The sequence below is a fragment of the Balaenoptera musculus genome, chromosome 15 (genome assembly GCF_009873245.2).
Source record: "Balaenoptera musculus isolate JJ_BM4_2016_0621 chromosome 15, mBalMus1.pri.v3, whole genome shotgun sequence".
Classification (NCBI taxonomy): domain Eukaryota; kingdom Metazoa; phylum Chordata; class Mammalia; order Artiodactyla; family Balaenopteridae; genus Balaenoptera; species Balaenoptera musculus.
In genome coordinates, this window is record NC_045799.1 from 195,632 (window position 1) to 217,851 (window position 22,220).

Consider the following 22,220-nt stretch of genomic DNA (forward strand, 5'->3'; position numbering starts at 1 on the left):
GCCCAGGCGCCCTTAGGAGAAGCGCTCTCCCCACAGGCCCTGGCGCGGAGGCAGGTCCGAGTGCAAGGAGCCAGGTGCCCTTGGGAAAGCAGGAGCATGGTGGGGGCCTCTGTGGAGGGCCTGTCCCCTCCCCGTCCCCACACCCAGACCCCCGGACTCTCTTACTGACCTTCTACCAGGCCCGATTCAGCTCCCCCAAGCTTTGTGCTCCAACCAAAGGAGGACTCTTCCCTCCTACCCGGACACCTGGCCACAGCCCCAGGCTTGCACAGCGGGAGCCAGCGATGTGACCGCGCCCCTCAGCTTGCTCCTCCACCAGTGTTCCCCAAGTTCAAGATGAGGACTCCCCCAGGGACTCAGGCCAGGACCCTGGGGTTGCCCGGACCTCCCCTCACCCCATTCACGGCCAAGCCCACCTCCTCCAGCTGCACCCCAACCACACAGGCCCCCTGCCCAGGCCACCCTCACACTCAGAGTGCAACCACGTGGCCTGGGAGCCTATAAGGTGACGGGATGCACCCTGAGGTCCCCAACCTGCACACAGGGCACAGGCGGGCTGTCATCTGCTTGGGGCCTGGCTCTCATCGCGGCTCTTACACTTCCTGGCTGTGAGATCTGGGGCAAGTCCTGAAAGCTCCCCGGGCCTCAGTTCCCTAGTGTACGAACCAGGGACAGTAGTTCCTGCTGCTCGGGCTGCACGCGCTCACACGCACACAGTGGGGGCGGCCAGGGCCAGCTGCGCCCCGCTGACGGCTCCGCCAGCAAGGCCTGTCTGCATCTCCTGCTTGCCTCTGTTCTGCCAGGGTGCCCAGGGCAAGGCCCGCTTCGGTGCCTACTGGGTCCGTCCACCTGTCAGGGAAGAGCATGACGACAGGTGTGCCGACCAGGCATCCACCTTGACCAGGTGCTCTGCCTGCCCCGCTGCGCCCCCCCCTCCACAGGCTGTGATCCGGGAGGGGGCCGCGGACCTCCAGGCCTACGCGGCTGTAGGTGCGGGACTCCAGGGATCAGCCCTCCACCCTGCCACGCAAACATAAGGTCCCGGGACACAAGACGGTGGGTCCCTGGCTGGCCTGGCCAGTCCCGCAGAGGAGCTGCTGCCACCCTTCCCAGGCCACAGGAAATGGCCTGGCCCAGCTTGCAGCCAGGGCCGCAGCTCGCTTCCCTTCAGGCGCGTTTCCTTTATCCGGTTGTTTTGCTCCGAATTCACAAAGCTCAGCCTTCCCCTCCCCTCCATTTCCACCCTTCCCCCATCCCAGAGTGGAGCAGGACGGATACGATGCCACATTTTAGGACCAGCAGGAGTCCCCATCTGCCCCCGCGCCCCCCGCCCAAGCCTGCAGCGCCGACTTAGCAGGAGTCCCGTCCCGAGGCGCCCCCTGCTGGCCGAGCCTGGGAGCACCGCCGCTCCCCCCTCCCCCACACCGCGTGTGCGGGAGGCCCCAGCGCCCCCTCCCCACCGAGGCGCGGACCCGGGGCTGCCTGGCCCCACAGCTGGCAGGCGAAGAAAGAGCGAACAGGGCCGCAGCACCAGCTCAGTTTATTGGGGCCTTGCTGGGGGCGGAGGGCGGGCCCCCTCCGGGACCAGCTCGCCAGGCGGGCCCCGCCTCCCAGTCCCGGGCCCTCCGAGGAGTGCGGGCCGCGGCGAGGGAGGGGCCGGGCCGCAAGGCCCTTTCCCAGACCCGCGCGCTCGGGGCGCTTAGGAGCCCCAGGAGCCGTCGGTGGCCGCGGCGCGCAGCGCGAAGAGCTTCTCCCAGCAGGTGGCGACGGCGTCCAGGGCGCGCAGCAGGAGCCGCCTCCGGCCGCCCCGACGCCGAACAGGGCGCGTCTCGGGCCGCCGGCTCCGCTGTCGGGGACGCGTCGGTCAGGGCGTGGGCACGGTCCCCGCCCGCCCCCTCCCCCGCAGCTCGTGTCCAGCCCCTGGGAAGGGAGACCGCGGGGCCGTGGGAGCGAGCGGGGACGCGCACCTGGCGCAGCGTCCGGCAGTGGCGCCGCATCACCGCCTCGGTGCGCACGGCCACGGTCCAAGCCGCCTTTTCCAGAGCCCCGCGGCGGCCCCCGGCCACCGCCCCACGTAGGGTCCGACCCAGGGCCACGATGGACAGTAGGATACTGTGCTCCTGGGGAGGGGAGGAAGCGGGGGACTGGGGGAGGAGCCCCGTGGGGAGGGGGCTGGAGGGCTTGGGTGGTGATGTCTCCATACCTTCTGGGCGCCACAGGAGGCTCCCACCCGGCCCCGCCATCGGGAGGCCGAGGCTCCAGTCAGGTTTTTCTGAATGAAATGGAGCTGTCTGGAGCCCGGCCCGGTCCACCTCACCGCGGCCTGCAGGTCCTCGAAGATGACCGCGCGGTAGTGGTGGAGCACGTCGGGGACGCTGCAGGCGCCGAGCCTGGCCCGGCCCGGTGCAGCCCCCAGCAGCGCCAGCAGGAGCGCCCAGAGCGCGGGCCTGGGGGGCCCCTGGAAGGGATACAGGCTCAGAGTCTGCGGAGGGGCCGACCCTCCTGCAGCACTGCGGGCAACGTGCTCCCCGCCTCTGCACCCGACTCCACACACACGTACAAAGGAATCTCTGAGCTGGTATAACGGAGACGTCGCCATGCCATTCAACAAATGCTCTAGGCACAGGGCTGGCAGGTTTGGGGAAGGACAGACGACAGCACCCGCAGCTCTGGTCTGCATGGGTGTGAGGGCCCAAGTGCCCATAAGACTGGAGGGCAGGACTGACCTAGGTCTGGCTACAGCAGGAAGCACCCCCTGTACAGCCTCACCCTTGGCCATGCCCTGACCCATGCCCACCAGAGCTGGGCTCATCTCCAGGTGCCCCACAGGAGAGGGCAGAACTGATCTGCCCCCTCGATGGCCGGGCAGCTCCTCCTCACCCTCCCCATGGCTCTGCTACCAGCTCTGAGAGCCGTGGGAGCTGGGGTTCCCTTGCACCCCCAACCCAACCAGGACAGGGGTGAGGGCTCAGAGCTCAAGGCCACACCCCCTTGGAAGGGGAAGGCTTGGGGAAAGCCCAAGGCGAAGGGAGGAAGGGGACTGCAGTCCACACCACCAGGGCTCCCCTCCCCCAGAATGAAGAGAACTGGCTCTCACGGGGAAGAAGCCCACCCCCACTCACAAGCCCAAACATCAGAGAGAAAGAGCAGCTTGTCTGCAGGCTCCCAGCCCCCAGACTGGAGTCACACAGCACTGGAAAATCAATCATGCGAACCCAGCGAGACTTGGGACTCAAGACACAGGACTCGACTCTGCTTCCCAGCCTGGCAGGAGAGCCTGACCACGCAGGGCCGGACCTGGAGTCCGTGGGGGCTCCCTGCCTGAGGCACCTGGCAGCGTTGGCCGGAGGATCAAATGCAATTAGCTGTGGGCCCTTCTCGAAACCCACCCCCTCCCTAGACAGGCTTAGCATGATGGTCGACTCGGTCACCCCCTCTGCCTGCTGAGGGTCAGAGATCATAGTGAGAATAAGAGCCGTTGGTGCTGGAAGGATGTCCAAGTGGGGTAGGTTGGTTGCCCAGGGGGTCCCGGGAAGGCCTGTCTGCCCCTGACCAGGGCCCGAGGCTCAGGCCAGCCCAACCCATGAGGACACGGTGGCCCCAGCTCCAGGAGGGAGACTCCCCGCCCCCCCCCCCCCCCCCGCCGCTGCCGGGAAGGCCAGTCAGGAGCACTCCGGGCCGGGCTGCGGGCTGCGGTGACGGGAACCAAGGGGGATTTCCCGGTGGGCACACAGCGGGACAGCAGCCTCTCCTGGGCGTGGGGACACAGCGGGACAGCAGCCTCTCCTGGGCGTGGGGACACAGCGGGACAGCAGCCTCTCCTGGGCTGGGCACACAGCGGGACAGCAGCCTCTCCTGGGCGTGGGCACACAGCGGGACAGCAGCCTCTCCTGGGCTGGGCACACAGCGGGACAGCAGCCTCTCCTGGGCTGGGCACGCTCCCTGCCCCTCAGCCGAAGTCAGCCCCTCCCCAGCGGCCCACCGCTGCTCACCATGGGCTTCTCAGGGTCAGGCCCTCCCTCACTCCCGCCAGTGGGCCTCGGACATGGTCCTGGGGTCCTCAGGTGGGGAGTGCCGCTGCGCTCCAGGTCCTGCTCCAAGCCTGGCCAACAAGGCTTCCCTGGACGGCAGGCAGACGAGGCTTTTGAAGTTGGCTCCTCTGAGCAAAGGGGGGAGGGAGCAGCAGGGAGGCCCCAGGATCCCAGCCCTGCCCCCTCCCTCTCCCCACCGCTATCCAATCACTTCTTCAATTAACCTGACCCTGGAGCCCAGCCCCAGCGGGCTGTCTTCCCACCCAGTGGATCTTGGATTAAGCCATCGGACCTGGGAGATCTTCTCTGCCGGGGAGGGGGTAGGGTGCTCCGTGGGCAGAGAGCAGGGCAGGGCCCAGCTGGTGGGGAAGGGCAGCCAGGAGAAGCGGGGGCCGCCCTGCGCCCTCCTCCAGGGCCTTCCTCAGTGGTCAGCAGGTGCTGCCTCTGCCAGGAGCCTGGCCACCAGCAGGACCAGGTGAGCAGGACTTAACCCCCCCCACCCCCCAGCTCCCCCACCCTGACGTCCGGGGGGTCCTGCCCCAGCAGGTCCCAGGCAGGGGACTTCCCGGGCTCCCCGCTGGCCCAGCACTCAGGGGAGAGCTGCTTCCCACTGCTCGCCCGTCCTGGGCTCAGGGGGGTCTTTTGCTGGGGGAGCTCACGGCCACTCACCCAGCCAGGCTTGCAGGGAGCTGGGCCGCAGCACCCTGCTGGGCGGTATCCTGGTGCTGCCCAGCCCTGCCCCCAGCAGTGCCTCCGAACAAGGGAAGCCTAGGAACTCAGCTAGCCTTGAGCTGGAACTGAAAAATGTCAGTGGAAGAAAAGCTAAGATATGTTTTTCCCAGGGAGGAAAGTAGTTTCACCACCACCTCGAGGCACTGAGAAAACAATCCCCAGGCAAATGAGGAAAGACATTTGCACGTGGACAATCAGATGCTCTGGAACGTTCCAAAGGCCCTGTGGGAGGCCTCACCTGACCTGAGATCAGAGAAAGTGTCCGGGAGAAGCCACAACCAAGGGCTGCCAGCTGCCCTGTGGCCGCAGCCAAGTCACTGCCCCTTCCTGGGCCTCAGTTTCCACATCTGTACAGGGACAGGCTTTCAAGCTCCTAAAAACTTCAGGACTCGCTTTTCAGTGCGACGGGCAGGATCCCTCCCACCTCCTCCAGAAGAGACCAAAGGCGACTCCTGAGGGTCAGTGCACACACCCAGGAACCCCCGGCACGGCCCTCGGGGACCGGCTGACCTCGGGTGAGGAGAGGAAGGGTTTCCAGAGCCACAGACCATCCGTGAGCGGGGCCTGCCCCGGCCGCCCACCCTGGCACCAACAGTTCCTGACCCCACACAGGGATGGTCCGATCCCGCCCAGGGCTGGCCACGTCCTTGTGGCTCCCAGAGCATCGGAGGTGGACCCGGCTGGGCCCGCGCTCTGCAGGCAGACGCCCACGCCCTTGGTGCTGATGAGGAGGGCATGCTCCCCAACCTCGGCTGCTGCCAGAGGGCTAAGCCACGGGTCAGTGAGTGACCCGCAGAACGAGGCACCGAGGAGCCCCTCTGGGATCGTTTCTTACAGAAGAACGTGTGGGAATAACTGCCAGCCGCCCTTCTCGTCACCACACGTGACAATCTGCATCTCTTCTCTCTGGCCCATGGCCTCTGGACCAACCCTGGCCTCCGGCCAGATGTCTCCAGCCGTGGCCAACGCACCCCCTTCCAAGAGAACTAGCTAGTTTTCAACTGGACACAGACGCAGGGATCCAGAGCCCGAGGAAGTCTTTCATCCTCACATGGTGAAAACACACTCAAGTCTCCCAAGTAATAATGCATTTTCAGTCTAGAGAGAGGACAGTTATAAGTGCTTTAGCATAAAATTGCTGACTACAAATTAGCAAAAGTGAATTCACCTGCCAATGGGAGCGAGCCTCTCACACGCTGGGGGCAGCACCGCAGGGGCCAGGCCCGTCCGCACCCAGGAGAGTCACCTACCCAGGGGCGCACGCAGCCTGCCGCTGTGGGCGGGTGGGGGCCGCGGACGACCCCGGGGCGGGAGAGCGCGTGCACCCGCAGGGGCGCTGGAGCCACCGGGCCAGCCAGGCCCCGGCTGTCCCCACGCAGGGCTTTTACCCAGGACATGAGGTCCTGCCACCATCTCCATAAAGCCCTGGAGAGCCTCACCGCTCCCCTGGCGTCTCCCCTGTGGGCACGGGCTCTCACGAGGCCTCCTGGAAAGTGAGCCCCGTCCAGCGTGGGGCAGACTGGGGCGGCCAAAGCGCGTGAGGGGAGGGCTCGGAGAACCCCCGCCGGCCACGAGCCCCACAACTACTAGAAAGCCTTTAATCAAAGACAGGACGGACCGCTCTCGCGCCCCCCGCCCCGCCCCCAGCCAGTGCCGGCCGGAGCGGTCAGAAGGCGTTCCTGATGCAGGCTGCCACCAGCACCAGGATCTCCCCGATCTTCCGCTGCCAGTTGGCGATGTCCTTGGACGTGGCGCACCACAGCTCCCCGTGCCGGGGCTCGGCGTTCTCGCAGCGCCTTCTCACCTCCTCCCGCTGCTCCTGGGTGGGGACCGCGGGCGCGTGAGGCGCCCCCACTCCCCCGCCGCCCCCAGCCCCGCCCCCCGGGAGCAGGCCCGCCACATTCCACCAGGCCTCACACCAGTGCCCGCACCCGCCCCCCAACTAGGAGCCGACCAGCTCCCCCAAGCCTGGCTTCCACGTCCCGTGGGGACCCCACGGGACTGGGCTCCGGGAGGGCTCCTGCACAGCAGGACAGGGCCCCCGAGGCACAAGGACGACCCCCAGGCCTCCAGCTCCAGCCCCATTTCTGCCATGGCCCGAGCCCCCATCACAACCAACTCATTAAAAGATGCCCCAAACAGCTAAATGTCAGGCTGAGAGGCTCCAAGGCTGTAGCCAGAAAGCCGCGTGGAAGCTGAATCGGCCGTCAGCGCTGCGGGACAGGCGGGGCGGGGGGAGCGGGCGGCAGGTGACTCACCTCCGTGCCGTGCTGCAGCTCGAACTTGTAGAAGAAGGCCCAGGCATCCCCCAGGTCCGAGTCGATCTTCACGGTGCGGTGGAACCACTCCCGGGCCTTGGTGATCTTCCGCTCGCTCCAGAACAGCCTGTGGGGAAGCAGCAGGGCGGGACCGAGTGAGTGGCCAGGGCATGGTGCTGGGGGGCACTCCGGGGCCGCAGGAGCCACGCTGGGGGTGGCCCTGGCCTCCTCGAGCCACAGCTCGCTCCCGGGTGGGCTGGACGCCGAGCCTGGTGAGCCTAGTGGCCTGCCACAGGCAGCCACAGCGGCACAGAGCCTGGCGCAGGCGCTGCTGGTCTTGTCCTCTCCCTGGAGAGCTTGGGCTTCCCACAGGGGTGCCGAGGAACCAGTCCTGACAACCCGGAAACCACTCCAGGTAACTAACCTGAAACCCTCCTTCAAGTGTCTAACCAAAGCATTTCTTAAAAAACCACCCACAGAGCAAGAACTTCAAACTCCCTTAAATTATTTTCCTTTGAGTAAAATACAGGGAGATGAAAGTAATAAACCTGACAAAAATTAAGTCAAGGCTCTGATTAGGGAAAGTGAAGTTTCCGCCTGCTCCTCCATATTCACCTTCTGGAACGTTCTGCCCTACCAGGCAGCTCCAGCAGGAACCCAAGCCAACAGCGAGAACCTGGGCTATACCAGCAGACACAGAAACCTGAAAACTAGGCCCAGGAGAGGACCCACAGCGTCAGAAACCAAGTCAGGGCCCAGGGAGCCTTGCCGACGGGCAGGCCAGCGGGGAGGCACGGTGGGCACTGACAGCCGGGGCCTGTGGGTGGCTTCCATCCTCCACCCAGCTCCGCAGCCAGAAGCACCAGAGCAGACGTGCACCACGCACCCTCCAGGCAGCTGTTTGGGCTGGTCTCAGCTACAAAACGGAACAATTTCACGCTCTGATAGCTTGATTGTTTTTTAAGCCTTGTGGTATTCTTAATTGCTAATGTTAGATAAACTGTGATTTAAAGAGCACAAACCCAGATAGCAGCACACAGAGCACCAGCCTGGGAACAGCAAGGAGGGGCCTGTTTACCTTACAAAGCCTTTTATGAGGTTTTATGGCAGCCCTATCAGAATGGAGTAGGAATAGGAGGCGGAAGCACAGGGCGGGCGGGCGGCGGGAGGGAGGGAGCCGCCAGGTGGGGGGCAGCCCAGGCTGCGGCCCAGGCTGCGCCTCAGGGGCCTGCGGGAAGTCCCACGCGCAGTGCCCTCGGCCCCCACGGAGGAGGTGCTGGCAGGAGCTGAGCAAGCAGCTGGGCCAGGCTCCTGCCGGGGCAGCAACAGCGCACAGGAGCTCCTGGGCCCCACACACCCCCGGCCCAGCTGAGAGCCCGAGGAGCCCTCCGCCCCAACCCCAGTCGCTCCTAGCCCGGCCACACCCAACCCGGCCCGGTACTCAGGTTGCTCCTCTCAGGCCGTCGTCCTCCTTCTAGAAGGGAGCAGAGACCCTGCCAGGCCAGCAGGTTCTGAAGGCCCTCCACGCCTCCCCAGGGAGCCCCGGACCCAGCACCCTGCATGAACTTGCAGTGGGAGGTCGCTTGCTCACCTCCTCTTGCCCTTGAGGCTGGGAGGTGGCCTCCACACCCCCAGGCACACTGACGGCCTGACCAACGGGCCCTGGGTTGTTCTCGGGGTCACACAGGTCAAAGGGTCTGGTTTCTGGAAACAACTGTCTTGCTTACAGCCCTCTGAACCAAAGAAGGTTCGCTTGTAACCTAAATTCCGTGTGGACCAGCCTCAGCAAGCCTCTGTCTGTCCTGCAACCCAAGGCCCGCATAGGAATAAACTGAGTAGTAGAGACAGAGAGAGCAGAGCCACAGGAAAGAACCAGGACAGAGGGTCGGGGTACAGAAGAGGCCGCCCTCCTGGGGGTCCAGGACGACCCAGGCCATCCAGGGAGCCCATGTCCAGGGGGACTCTGCCCAGAGATGCACGCGGTCATGGAGCTGCAGAGGCCGCGGACCAGGGGAGCCCGCCCTGCTCCGGGGCCAGTGGGAGGCGCCGCACCGCCACCAGGACGCCGACTCACTTGGCCACGGCCAGGAGCACGTGCGGGTCGTGCTCACACCGCTTCAGGGCGTCCACGCTCTTGGTCTTCCGCTGGGGCCTCGCCTCCAGGAAGACGGCTTCAGACCACAGGACCCCTGAAATCCAGACACACAGACGTCTGCCTCAGCTTTCAGAGATGTGCCCGTCCACACACAGGTTGCCCAAGGGCAGCCTTCGAAGACTGAGGGTGTCCGCAGCTGCACCTCCCGCATGGCCGCTCACGTCTGCTCGGGCAGAGAGCAGAGGCCGCCTGTGCCGCCGGTCCCACTGCCCACCTGGAGCCACAGGGCCCCACTGGCACGGATGGAGGCGGCGAGGCTGGAAGCCCCAACAACTTCCAAGGGTTCACTCCCAGGGCCTCAGTGACTTCACAGCTGAGAATTTATTGTAACAAAATAACCAAAAGTGCTACTAAAGATTCAGGCAGAAAGACAACCTGGGATTGATAGCAGCCTGCAAACTGGCCCCCAGTGAGTGGTGTATTTCTGACATACACGCAGGTAATTCTACAATGCCACTAAAAAATGTGCGATCTTAAGAATTCAATAATGAAAAATTCTCACAAAATTTTCAGCTTTAAAAAAAGGCACGGGGCTTCCCTGCCTGGTGGCACAGTGGTTAAGAACCCACCTGCCAATGCAGGGGACACGGGTTCGAGCCGTGGTCCAGGAAGATCCCACATGCCGCGGAGCAACTAAGCCCGTGCGCCACAACTACTGAGTCTGCGCTCTAGAGCCCGCAAGCCACAACTACTGAAGCCCACGCGCCTAGAGCCCATGCTCCACAAGTGATGCCACCGCAATGAGAAGCCCACGCACCGCAAGGAAGAGTAGCCCCCGCTCGCCGCAACTAGAGGAAGCCCACGTGCGGCAACGAAGACCCAACACAGTCAAAAAAAAAAAAAAAAAAAAAAGCACAAAACCAAACACACAGTATGACTTTTTGTGCAATAATACAAGTTGTAAAAAGACAAACAAGCTAAAAGCAGTGATTTCCGAGTACTGGGCTTACAGGTGATTTTCATGTCCTTTTCTGCTCCAAATTCGTTTATACTGCACATGCACTAACTTACAGACTTGAGATGAAAGAGTAAAAAATTAAATTATATAAAAAAAGAAATGGTAGCACCTCAGAACACGAGGTCGAACTCCTCACGTTGAGGCTTGGATTCAGTCGTCTAAATGACCGCGTATAACAGATGTATTTCTGTCTATTTGAACCTGACGCCCACTGTCTGGCCTGGGAGCGGGGTGCTCACCGGAGTTGGGGCACTCCTGCAGCGCCTTGGCCATGAGCGTGCTGGCGATGTTCTTCAGCCCCGCGCGGTACTCCAGCCGCACGGACTCCAGCCTGTGGAGAGAGGCCCAAGGCGGGGGTCGAGCGCCGTCCACTGGCAGCCCGACGACAAGTGGAAGGTCCTGGAGAGCCGCAGGGGCTGGATTTCCCTGCTCTGCCCAGCGGCTCATCTAACAGAGGAGGGAGACACTGGTGACCCCCCACCCTCAAGCCGCCGCAGGAGCCGACACCTGGGACTCTGATGTCATTGAGGTGCGAACGAAGACGGCCAGGATGCAGACAGACAGGCCTGCTGATGGCTGCTGGGGCGCCGCAGTGAGCTGACGCCCTGAAGGCGCACGCTGCACCTCTGTGTGCACAGCCTCCTATGGACATTCTTCACCCGGCAAACTCCTATTCGTCCCTCAAGGCCTTTCCCAGATATCACCTCTTCTGTAGAGTCCACTCTCTCGGTGTCATCCACCCCCGATGCCCCATCAACAGCTCCTGGCTCTCCTGAGGAACCCTTAATCTGAACACAAGCTACACTGTGTCCAACTACCAGGCCCGTCTGAACCCTCCCACGGCCGAGACAGGACTCCTCACGGCTGGCACCTTCCCACGGAGCCTGAGCTGGAAATGCTGCACCAAGTCCTCGGCCTGAGGGTGTGAGCGAGGTTGGCTCACGGCGGGGCGGCGCAGGGGCTCACCACAGGCCGGGGTTCTTTGGGTTCTTCAGGCGAGACTTCTCCAGAATGGCCCGAGCTCGGGTCAGCTGCCCAACCTTCTCCTCCAGCCGGGAAAGCAAAAGCCACAGCGGTGTGGAGTGGGGACATTTCTTCAACTGCAGCCACAGACACAAGTGAGAGAGGGCTCAGCTGGCATCTGGGAGGGGCTGTAACAGCCGTGGTGGCTCCTCCAGCCGGGAGTGAGGGCCACCTTTGCCTCCAGAGACCCAGCCGCTTCACGCCCAGGCGCGTGTCTACACGCACGGCTGTCTTGTGCACACGTGCACGGGCTGCGTGTTCATGAGCACGCTGTGCCATGTGCACGCACACACGGGTGTTGACTCAGCAGCCTGTGCCTCACGTGGGCCGTAAACCGTACGCTGCTGAGTGCACAGCCTGGTGGGGGGCAGAAGCCGGGACCAGGTTAGGGGACGGGTCTGCCCCGAGCCCGCAGCTCCTGCGAGCCTGGGCCCGAGCAGGCCGCTGAGCGGCTGCTGCGGGAGGAGAGGGCGCGCGGGCCCGGGCGGAGGCTCACCCCCTGGCTGTAGGCCTCCCGGGCCTTTTCCACGAGCCCCTCCTGCTCCTCCATCTGGCCCCTCATCATCCAGAGCTTGGGGAAGTCCTCGTAGTGCCTCAGCGCCTCCTCGCACAGCTCCTGCGCGGCCGCAATCTTCCCCAGCACCCACTCCAACTTCACAGACTTCATGAACACCTGAGGGATGAGACAGCCTCAGCCCGGCTCCGGCGCTGGGCCTGGGCCGGGCCGGCCCCTTCCTGGCACTCGCCTCACCGAGAGCTCACCCCGAGCGCTGTCTCGTATCTTCTGGGACAAGCTAGGGCTACACACGTGAATGCATCTTAAAGCCAAGAGCGAACAAATGAGCTCCGAGCACCGTGGCCTCAGGCGGGGCGCGGGGGCGCGGGGGTGCGGGGGTCCCCGCCCGCGGCGGGCAGGGCGGCTCTGCTTACCCGAGCGGTGGGCGCGCTGCTCCGCGCCTTGGCCAGCAGCCTGCGGGCCCGCTCGTACTCGTTGTTCTCGGACTCTAGCTTCACAGCCGCCAGCCAGATCTCCTCGCTGTTGGGGTTAGCCTGCGGGGCGAGCACGCAGCATGAGAAGCGAGCAGGGCGAGGGCACCCTAACCAAAGGCAGCCCGCCTGGCAGCCAGACCGGGCCTCACCCGGCAGCAGGACGTCTGACCCAGGCATGGCCTGGGCTAACGGGGAACACAGCAGAGTCCAGCCCCGGGACACCGACTTCCTCACAAACAAGCCAGCCTGTCTCACTGGCACAGACGTGCAGCCTCCATGGCACTGGGGCCGTGGTGCCAACCGCCACCCTCTGCCTGCTGACGCCGTCGCTCACGTCCCACCCGCGTGGATCCGCCAACCCAACCCTGCTCTTTCCCAAGCCTGGCAATGAGGAACTGGCCGTCCCAGTGTGTCAACGTGGATAGGACGGAAGGATGCCCGGGACATCACGGACGGCGCGGAGAGGGCTCCCAGGGTCAGGACTGGGTCACGTACAACCCAGAGTCCAGCAGACACGGGGGTGGCGCCCTCCGGCCTCCTGAAAGCACAGCCAGCTGCTAGCCACACTCAGCTTGACCACGTCCCCAACCTGAGAAGCAGCCCCCCGGTGGCAGCTAAGGAGAAGAGGGGCACTGCCCGGGCAGTGGCGGGAGAGCGCCAGGACCACTGGGAGAGGAGGAGTGTCCTCCACCCTGGGCGCCCAGACGACAGCTGAGAGCAGACGGGAGACCCAGGCCAGGCCCCTCCACGTATTTACTCAGGGAAGGACAGGTTTGACTATGCCAGCCTGGGTGACAACAGAGTGACGCAGACTCCCTCGTTTATACAAAAGCGTGCTGCAAACCACTGGCTAACACCCCTGTGGTCATAAAGTATTAGGATGTTACACGTGACAATCAAAATCAGGTCCTAAGAAAAACGCACAGGGACTGTCCAGGTGGTCCAGTGGTTAAGACTCTGCGCTTCCAATGCAGGGGGCGCGGGTTCGATCCCTGGTCAGGAAACTAAGATCCCACATGCCATGCGGCGCAGCCAAAAAAGAGGAAAAAAAAAATCTAAAAAAAGAAACGAAAAATGCACAGCTCACGGCATCAGCCGTGGTAAGCCTGCTAGGCGCAGCTGTCTGAGCCCAACTCCACCCGCCGACGGGCCTGGGCAGCGCCAGGTGGCCCACGTGTGACCCCAATGCAGGCACCCATGCTCGGGCCTTCCTCCTGCAGGGACTGGGCACCCTGATGTTCACGTAGGAAAGCGGCTGTCGCCGTGCCCTCGTGTGGGGACGTGGTGCTCTGGCTGCTGCGCTGTCCCTCCTGTCTCCCTGAGTCTGTGTTGTGGAACACTTAGCCCGAGGTCAGACTGAGTGGCGGCAAATGAGAGGTAGGTGTCCATCGTCTGGGCCATTTTTCCTCCTCTCCGGCCCCCTCAGGGCCCCACTGCCCACAGAGCAGCCCAAGTCCCACGCGGCCTGACCATGCTCGGCCCCTCTAGGGTCAGCTCCTGTCGACGAGGGGGGAGGGCTTGAGGAGGGCACGGGACCCTGGCGCCCTCAGGCCAAGGCTCACCCCTCACCCACCTGGAAGGCCAGGGCCAGGATGCTCCTCGCCGCAGGCACGTCCCCGGCCAGCCACTTGGACTTGGCGCCCATGAGCCACAGCACCTCTGCTTTGGGGCAGTGGGCCACGGCCCGCTGCAGCAGGGCCTCCAGCGACTCCCTGCAAGACAGGGGCTGGTCACCACCAGAGCATGCAGGCCGCTCTCAGCCAAGCCGCGGGCACTGAAAAGACAGTTAGCGCTTCAAAGTTCGACGCTGTCAATGATTTACCAGACTTTTACAATGGGGAGAGTGTGGGGAAATCTTTTCTCTCCATAAAGGCTCGAAAGTCAACTACTGAAGAGGGTGCTACAAAGCAATGCATTGTTCAAACAGCAGAGTCTGATGGAACTTCTCAAGAGAGCCTTTTACAGCCGTGTGTCCTGGAGGCGTGATAACTTCGCGGTCTGGGGGCCGGGGGCCTTTTCATCTCTAACCACAGATCCGCCGATAAAGATTACGACCCGAGTCTACTCTCCGGCATCCAGAGAAACTGTCTTATTGGAAGAAAGTTATTTTAGGTCACCATCAAGCAAGAAGCCTGGGTTTCAGGTGTGAAGCCCCCAACCCCTGTGCAGCCCACCACCCCTGTAATACCCCCGGCACAGACGACCTCCCCGGGCCTCGGCAGCAAGACCGAGTGAGCGCACAGAATCGTCTGCATGGCGTGAAGCTCGACCCCGGAACCAAGACCCCCAGGTCTGAAGCACTTGGCCCCCCCAGCCCGCCAAGGACGCCAGAGCCAGGGGAGGGGAACTGCCCCTGAACCCAGGGACCTAGACCCTCGGAGCGGCCCTGCTCTAGACAGACTGTCCGGGTGAGCTCGTACAGGTGAACCGGCAGGGTCATTTCAAAATGTCCCCAAAGGAGTTAACTGCAAAACACACAGCAGCCGGTGGGAACGGGAACTTCAGCAGCAAAGACTCCCTGAAAAGCCCAAGACTGATCGATGAGACAAAAGAAAAGCAACAGGGGCTCCGTGCTCCCAGCTGCAGCCCAGGTGGGACCAGCAAGGCCCGAGCAGAGAGGACGCAGCAGAGGACCCGGGCAGAGGCTGCCCACCTAACTGCAGACGTTGCAACATCTAATTTAATCAGCAGTTACAGCCAATAAGGCAGACCCGAAAGGTTTTTTCAATTAAAGAGCACAATTAAAACTGTCAAGGACCTCCTCGGAGCACAAAAACCAGCCCAAACCCAAATGCAGCACAGCTGAAATGAAAAACAGGCCTGCCGGGGCCCAGATGCTGCACCGCCCACACTGCCGAAGCCAGAGCCCCACACACGCGGGACTTTGGGCTCCAGCCCTGCCCCAGGGACCCCTCAAACCACCAGTGCCCCTGGCTCAGCTGCAGGCACTTGGGCAGATGGGCCCCTCGGTGCCTTGGCACTATACAACAGCAGCAATGCTAGCGCAGAAGGTGCCAGAAAGACAGCCTGGCTGAAAAGCCCAAGAGCTTCCGCCCCTCGCTGCAGAGGCTGGACCTCGAACAAGGCCCTAGCCCACCCGCGGGGACAAGAGGCCTAAAGCCGGCGCAGAAAGGCGGGCCTGCCACGTACCTGGTGCCGTGGTTCTTCTCAAAGTACGCGGCCCGCAGCCACACACTCTTCTTGCTGGGGAAGACCTGCAGGGCGTAGGCGTAGATGGCTCGGGCGCACTCCAGGGCGCTGTGGGCCACACACTAGGGCAGAAAGAGGGCCATGAACAGGGCAGCCCGGCACCGACCCAGGACGGGTACCTGCTCTGCGACTCCTGACCTGAGCCCTGTAGGCCAGTTACAAAGACTCTGGGGCTTCCGTGGCCCCACGGGACCAAGTGACAGTCGCTCAGGGCCTGGGGGATGGGCAGGCCAGCCCATCTCTGGGGGTGAGCCCTGGAAAGCCCCACGCTCGTGGGCACCAAGGGCTTCCGCTCTTCCTGCAGGTCACAAAGCGCCAAGGACAGCTGCCTGCTCCAGCCCAAGTGAAGAGACGACAGAGAAACGGAAGAAAGTCTGAAAGGGCTCCAGAGTTACTGCTCCCACAGTCTGTCATCTGTCTGCAGGCTGACGCCCACCGAGGCCCCTGTGTTGTCAAGGGCGATGAGGAAAGTAAGGAGAAGCACAGAGTTCAAGTCCACACTCAGAATTAAAAGGACTCAACAACCAGAGGGAGCTGGGCTCTTCCACACGTTGGGGGGGTCTCCTCCCAGGGCGGAGACCGTGGGAGCCTGTGAGGTCATTCTTCACACTTTTCTGTCTCAAATGTCATGTAACAAAAAGCCTTGAAACCACGATGTTGGCACTGGAGACTTCAGTGCTCACGAGGCACCCGGGTCACACGTGTGACACCGCGTGAGTTCCATGCAGACAGCGGCCACGGCCTGCATCCAGGGACCGGAGGAGCAGGAGAGCGCCCACACGAACAAGGGAGAAAGAAAAGCTCTGCACTGCAGGAGTCCAACTGATCAACTCTCGTCAAACGCAGAAGCCACGATATTTAGAAAACCAGCACCTGACAGATACCACAGTAATAACTGACAGAAGCCAGAAGCATCATTAATGGACCCGCAAACTAGCAGGTCAGAGTTTGGTGAGCAACGGCATGTTCACACAGTCTCAGTGTCTCCCCGCAAAACACTGACTAGTTACAAAGGGCCACAGCAGCCTTCCAGGGGAGGGGCCTGGCAGGCACCGCCTGAGCTGCTCAGGGGATGTGCCCCCACTGACCCAGCAGGACAGAGTCCTGCGAAGATCAGAGCCCGGCCGTGAGGACACAGCGTGGAGACCGAACCAAGGGGCCTGTCCCCTCAAAAAAGTCACACTCATGAAACACGACAAACCAAAGCCCTCCCCCGAACTCTCGGGGCCACGGAGACCTGTGGATATGACCCTGGGCAGCTCCCGGGCAGCTCCTCAACCAGAACACAGTTGGGTTTTTCCTTTTGCCAAAAGGCACTTAGTGAGCCAATCGGTGAAATCTGAATAAGGCCTCAGATTACATCATAGTCCTACATCAACAGTGATCTCCTGAGCTTGATAGCTATGCTGTGGTTGCATAAGAGAAGGTCCCCTTTTAAAGAAACACACACTGAAATGTTTAGAGGGAAAGGGCCACCACACGTGCAATGTACTCTCAAACAGTTCAGGGAAAATAAGGGGCATGTGTGTGCACGTGTGGAGAACACAAAAGCGAATGTGGTGAAACGGGTAAATCTGGGGGAATCTAGGTGTAGGGTGTAAAAGAATTCTTCTTACATTTTTGCAACTTTTCTGTAAGTCTAAAGTTATTTTTAAATCAAAGGCTATTTGGGCTTCCCTAGTGGCGCAGTGGTTAAGAATCCGCCTGCCGATGCAGGGGACACGGGTTTGAGCCCTGGTCCAGGAAGATCCCACATGCTGCAGAGCAACTAAGCCCGTGCGCCACAACTACTGAGCCTGCGCTCTAGAGCCCGCGAACCACAACTACTGAACCCACGTGCCACAACTACTGAGCCCGTGCTCCGCAACAAGAGAAGCCACCGCAGTGAGAAGCCCGCGCACCGCCACGAAGAGTAGCCCCCGCTCACCGCAACCAGAGAAAAGCCTGTGCGCAGCAACGAAGACCCAACACAGCGGGGGGGAAGAGGCTATTAAAAAGAGAGGGCCACATTTAAGGTATTAAAAGCCTCAAATGTTTTTATTGATTTTGAACACATCATCTCTTCTCTGGAACACCACTCCAAGGAAATCATTTCAGAGGGGGCAAGAGCTTCATGTGCAAATGTTTTCTGAAGCTCAGGTAATAGCAAAGACCAGAGGTAGGGACGGCCCAGAGGTCAGTGGTGAACAGCTGAGAACGCTTGGGAGATGGATTCCAGGTCCAGGTTAGCAAGCGCTCAAATTCCAGCTCTGCAGCAGACTAATAGAAAACTGTACTCCTTACAGTTGCAACTTATGTTTAAAAATCAGGGACTTCCCTGGTGGCGCAGTGATTAAGAATCTGCCTGCCAATGCAGGGGACACATGTTCGAGCCCTGGCGCGGGAAGATCCCATGGACCGTAGAGCAACTAAGCCCGCGAGCCACAACTACTGAGCCTGCGCTCCACAAGAGAAGCCACCGCAATGAGAAGCCCGCACACCCCAACAACGAGCAGCTCCCACTCGCTGCAACTAGAGAAAGCCTGCGTGCAGCAACGAAGACCCAATGCAGCCAAAAATGAATTAAATAAATAAATTAATTAAATAAAATAAAAATCAGCAGATCAGAAAGATTTCCAAACCAGAGCGGGTTCCCCACAAACACAGACTCCAGGCCCACGTGGCCACACTCACGCTGTCAGCGTCTTCCATCCACGTGTGCTTCCGGTCTTCCTCCTCAATGCCAATCCCAATCACGGCACGCATGACCGCCTGGCAGGTGGCCACACTCCCAGCCTTGTCACACTCCTCGGCGTCCTGAAAGAGGGACACAGAACTGAACTCACCACCCAGAGCTGCAGGAGCCTGACAGGTGGACGCAAGGCCTGGACGGAGCGGGCTGCAGGGGGTGAGCGCCAAGGGTTCTGATGCCCTCGTGGCCCTGCCACCGCCCGCTGACTGTGATCATCCTTCCCTGCCACCCAGCAGGTAAGTATTCCACAAATCCCTAACCTACCCACTGAACAAACATTACATAAGCACCTACAGTGTACAAAGTACTAGAGTAGGCAACTCAGTGGCCATAAGGGGTTGCTATGCTAAGAAAGTTCCAAAGCACTTGGGGGTAAAAGATGAGGTCACTCACACTCGTACTGTCGGCCTGGGATCCAGATTCGAAATGGACAAAAGGAAGAGCCACTCTAACCCAAAGAGGCAGACCTGACGGGGGGAAGGAGCCCAGCACATGGAAGGTGAGACGGAAACCTGGGGAGGGACCAGCCACCAGGGCGTTCCGGCAGGCAGGGGGCGGGGGCTGACCAGCAGAAAAGCACTGGACCTCAGGACAAGCAGAGAGAAGACAGTCGTGGTTCCAGAGACGAGACACCGAGGGCCACTGAAGCCTCCTGCACGGCCGGTGGGAAGGACCAGCAATGCAGAGAGGAACGCGCGTTTACACACGTCAGACCAACGACATCGAAGTGTGCAGGCAAAGGTGGGGACAGAGGTACGTGCGTGCAGCCGAGGATGGACACAGGGACGACCTCTACCGCGGGCAGCTTCAAGCTCCCTATCAAAACAAAACTCACACAGGCTGACCCAGCAATGCCTTTTAAGGAACGTACTCCCAGTCGTTCAAAACGACGGATGCGCCAGGACGCTTCTGTAGCACTGTTTGCAACAGCTAAAGGAGTAGGAAGCACCCTGCTGATGCCATCACCCAGAGACTCCAGGCCGGCTGGACACGCCGAGCCAGGCTTCCCCGGTTGTGAGAGGAGCACAGCACGGCAGCCCTCGCCTGAGCCCCTCGGGCACGGTAATAAGCATCAGAAAGGCATCCCAGGCAGAGGAGAGCCGAGGGCAAAGGCTCAGGAGAGGGCACAGGCTGACCCACAGCCAAGGGGCAGAGCTCAGCGCCCCGGAAGAGCACGGAGGGCAGAGCACGCAGCACCAGGCACGAGAGAGGAGAGCCACACAGGGAGACAGCCCCGGGTATCCGCTCTGCAGAGGGTCCCCCGTGGTCTCCACTGAGCACAACCCAGCACAGGCGGGCTGGAAAAAACCATCCAAAAGGATTAGTGGGAATGGTCCTCGGAGTACACCTGGGTCCAGGAACAGCGCCTGTTCCCACCGGCCAGAGCGGAGACCCCCAGGAGATGCACGGCACTGAGCACAACACCCAGAGGTCACCTCCACAGGAGAGCGAGTCCCAAACTGCTCCACACTGACTACGGTCGGTCCCACCCAGCAAGGGTCGAGGCAAGACCCACGGGGTCAGAACGTTTCCAATAACAGAACCGCGCTCCAACACCGAAGCCCAGAACGCTCACAGTGGCACAAAAGCATCTGGCACCCAACAAGGGAAAACGCACAGCGTCCGCAGCAAAGCAAAGGTTATCAGGCATGCAAAGAAACCGGGAAAGACGATTCATAATGAAGAAGAAAATATTCAATGTCTACCAAAATCAACCCCAAACTGACCCAGATGTTAGAATGAGCAGACAAGGACCCTAAAACAATTATTATAATCATGATCCCCGTGTTCAGAATGTTATATGGCAACATGAAAGATGTGATAGAAGGTTTTTAAAAAGATCAAAATTCCTAGAAGTGAAAACTGCCAAGATCTAAGATGAAAAATGTCCTCGATGACATAGACAGCAGATTAGACGTTACAGAAGATTAGCGAAACTTGAGGACAAAGCAATATAAGTTATCCAAGACGAAACTGAGAGAAAGAAGAGTATTTCTGTAACCGACCAGAGCATCAGAGGGCGTATGAGCTCACACCACACCCACAGGAAAGACTAGACGTCCCCCAGGTCCATGACCAGAGGTGGGGACCCTCACCACTGCTCTTCTAGCCGGGCAAGCAGATGGGAGATAAAAGGTACCGTGCTGGAAAAGAGGAAGTAAAACTGTATTTACAGACGGTAGAATCCTATACATAAAAAATCCTGAAGAATCTGCTGAAACTATTACAATTTGATAAATGATTTCAGCAAGGTCACAGGACATAAGATCAATACTTAAAAATCAATTGTATTACTACACACTAACAACGAACAACCGGAAAATGAAAGTAAGAAAAAATTCTATTTATGACAGCATCAAAAATAATAAAGTACTTTAGATTACATAAAATAAGTGTAATACTAGTACACTAAAACATTACTGAAAAAAATTTTTTAAAAACTAAATAAATGGAAAGACACTCCACGTTCACTGACTGGAAGAGTTACTACTGTTTGGATGGCAACAGTCCGCCCAGATGATCTGTAGTATAGATTCATCGCAACCTCTATCAAAATCCCAGCTGGCTATTTTGTAGGATCTGACAAGTTGACCCTAAAATTCATATGAAAACACAAAGAACCAAGCATAGCCGAAACAATCTGTAAAGAACAAAGTAGGAGGACTCACAAAGCCTCCTCATTTCAAAGCCACAGTAAGCAGAACAGTGTGGTGCTGGCATAAACCCAGACATACAGCCTAACGGAGCAGGACTGAGATTCCAGAAGTAAACTTGTACATTTATGACCAGCTGGTTCTCCACAACAGTGCCAGGACTACTCAACAGGGGAAGATCTAGTGGCGCCGGGACAACAGGACACGCACTTGTAAAAGCATGAAGTTCAACTCTTTTAAGGCAAATGGATCACAGACCTAAATGTAAGCACTAAAAAAATAAAAATCTTAAAAAACACAGGAGTAATCTTCATAACCTCAGGTTAGGGAAGGTTTCTTTGATATAACACCTAAAGCACGAGTAACAAAAGAAAAAAATAAACTGGACTATATCAAAAACATTTGTGCTATAAGCAATACAATCATCTGACAAATGGCTTGTATCCAAAATATATACAAAAAATTCTTAAAACTCAATAATAAAAATAGACAATAAACAATAAAAAGATAAATAACCCACTATATTAAAACCCACTGAATTACCCACTTTAAATGGGTAAATTTTATGGACGGTTAATTATAGCTTAACAAACTGTTAAAAAATGAAACAGAAAGAATAATTTAAAAAATGAATAGCTCACCATGAGCTGGAAGACAGCTTCAAGTAGCCTAATGAGCAGGTAATTGTGCCTGAAAGAGGATGAGTTGAAGAAACAGGGGACACAAATTTTCCAAATCTGATAAAATCTATAAATCCACAGATCCAAGATACTGAACGAACTCTACACACAAGAAACATGAAAAACCACACCAAGTCAGATTACAATCAAACTGCTCAAAACCCATGATACAGAAAAACATCTTAAAAGCAGATAGAAATCTTTTAATTTAGAAATTAAAAAATTTTTAATTTAATTTAAAAAAAAAGTACTTACAGAGGAGCAAAGATGACAGCAGGTGTCTCGCTGGAAACAACCCAGGCAAGAACAGTGTCTTTAAAACACTGAAAGAAAAAACTGTCAACCTAGAATTCTACACCCAGAGGAAATATCTTTCAAAAGCAGGGATGAAATAAAGACTGTTTCCAGACATTTAAAAACTGGAAGAACTGACCATCAGGCCTGCACTGAAAGAAATGTTCAAAAAAGTCCGTCAGGCAGAAGGAAGATGACACCAGCTGGAAACCGGGATCCACACAAAGGAATGAGAATGTCAAAAATGGTTAAACAACACTAAATAAATAAAGGAGCTGAATCTAGATGATTAGATTTTAGAGATACATATGAGGCCTTGCACCTGAGATTTTAAAACATTGCCCAAACACAGGAAGGGAAGAGAACAGAGGCACTGATCCATCGCCACCTCCTCGGGAGGAGGGAGACGCTGGAGCAGCTCCGGCGCAGCAGCTGGAGCCACTGGGAGAGGGCAAGCAGCACTGCGGCAGCAGGGGCGCGAGACAGGAGGCGGCAGAGGTCTGG

At 59.2% G+C, this 22,220-nt stretch overlaps 2 protein-coding genes across 2 annotated transcripts in view; both read right to left on the minus strand.

The window, feature by feature from the left end:
• Nucleotides 1-1,655: 1,655 nt before the first annotated feature.
• On the minus strand, nt 1,656-6,160 carry C15H20orf204 (chromosome 15 C20orf204 homolog). The gene is made up of 4 exons (XM_036825117.1): nt 6,014-6,160; nt 2,204-2,458; nt 1,968-2,120; nt 1,656-1,846 (listed from the first exon to the last, which is right to left on the minus strand). Exons 1-4 carry the CDS (start codon nt 6,158-6,160, stop codon nt 1,700-1,702), a joined length of 702 nt encoding a protein of 233 aa, XP_036681012.1. The 3' UTR covers nt 1,656-1,699.
• Nucleotides 6,161-6,341: 181 nt separating this feature from the next.
• Nucleotides 6,342-22,220, minus strand: part of PRPF6 (pre-mRNA processing factor 6) — a 36,857-nt gene continuing 20,978 nt past the window's right edge. The window contains exons 12-21 of the mRNA XM_036825992.1: nt 18,031-18,153; nt 15,298-15,419; nt 13,721-13,859; nt 12,088-12,207; nt 11,654-11,830; nt 11,101-11,234; nt 10,374-10,465; nt 9,096-9,210; nt 7,022-7,148; nt 6,342-6,582 (exon numbers count right to left, since the gene is read on the minus strand). Coding sequence (XP_036681887.1) covers nt 6,430-6,582; nt 7,022-7,148; nt 9,096-9,210; nt 10,374-10,465; nt 11,101-11,234; nt 11,654-11,830; nt 12,088-12,207; nt 13,721-13,859; nt 15,298-15,419; nt 18,031-18,153 — 1,302 coding nt within the window. The 3' untranslated portion in view covers nt 6,342-6,429. The remainder of the gene's footprint in view (nt 6,583-7,021; nt 7,149-9,095; nt 9,211-10,373; nt 10,466-11,100; nt 11,235-11,653; nt 11,831-12,087; nt 12,208-13,720; nt 13,860-15,297; nt 15,420-18,030; nt 18,154-22,220) is intronic.

Coding starts and splice junctions, on each gene's coding strand:
- C15H20orf204 (XM_036825117.1), bottom strand. CDS start 6,160: ATGTCCTGGGTAAAAGCCCTGCGTGGGGACAGCCGGGGCCTGGCTGGC. Junction 2,459..6,013: donor CAGGCTGCGTGCGCCCCTGG/GTAGGTGACTCT, acceptor TATCCCTTCCAG/GGGCCCCCCAGGCCCGCGCT. Junction 2,121..2,203: donor CCTCCTGTGGCGCCCAGAAG/GTATGGAGACAT, acceptor TCCCCTCCCCAG/GAGCACAGTATCCTACTGTC.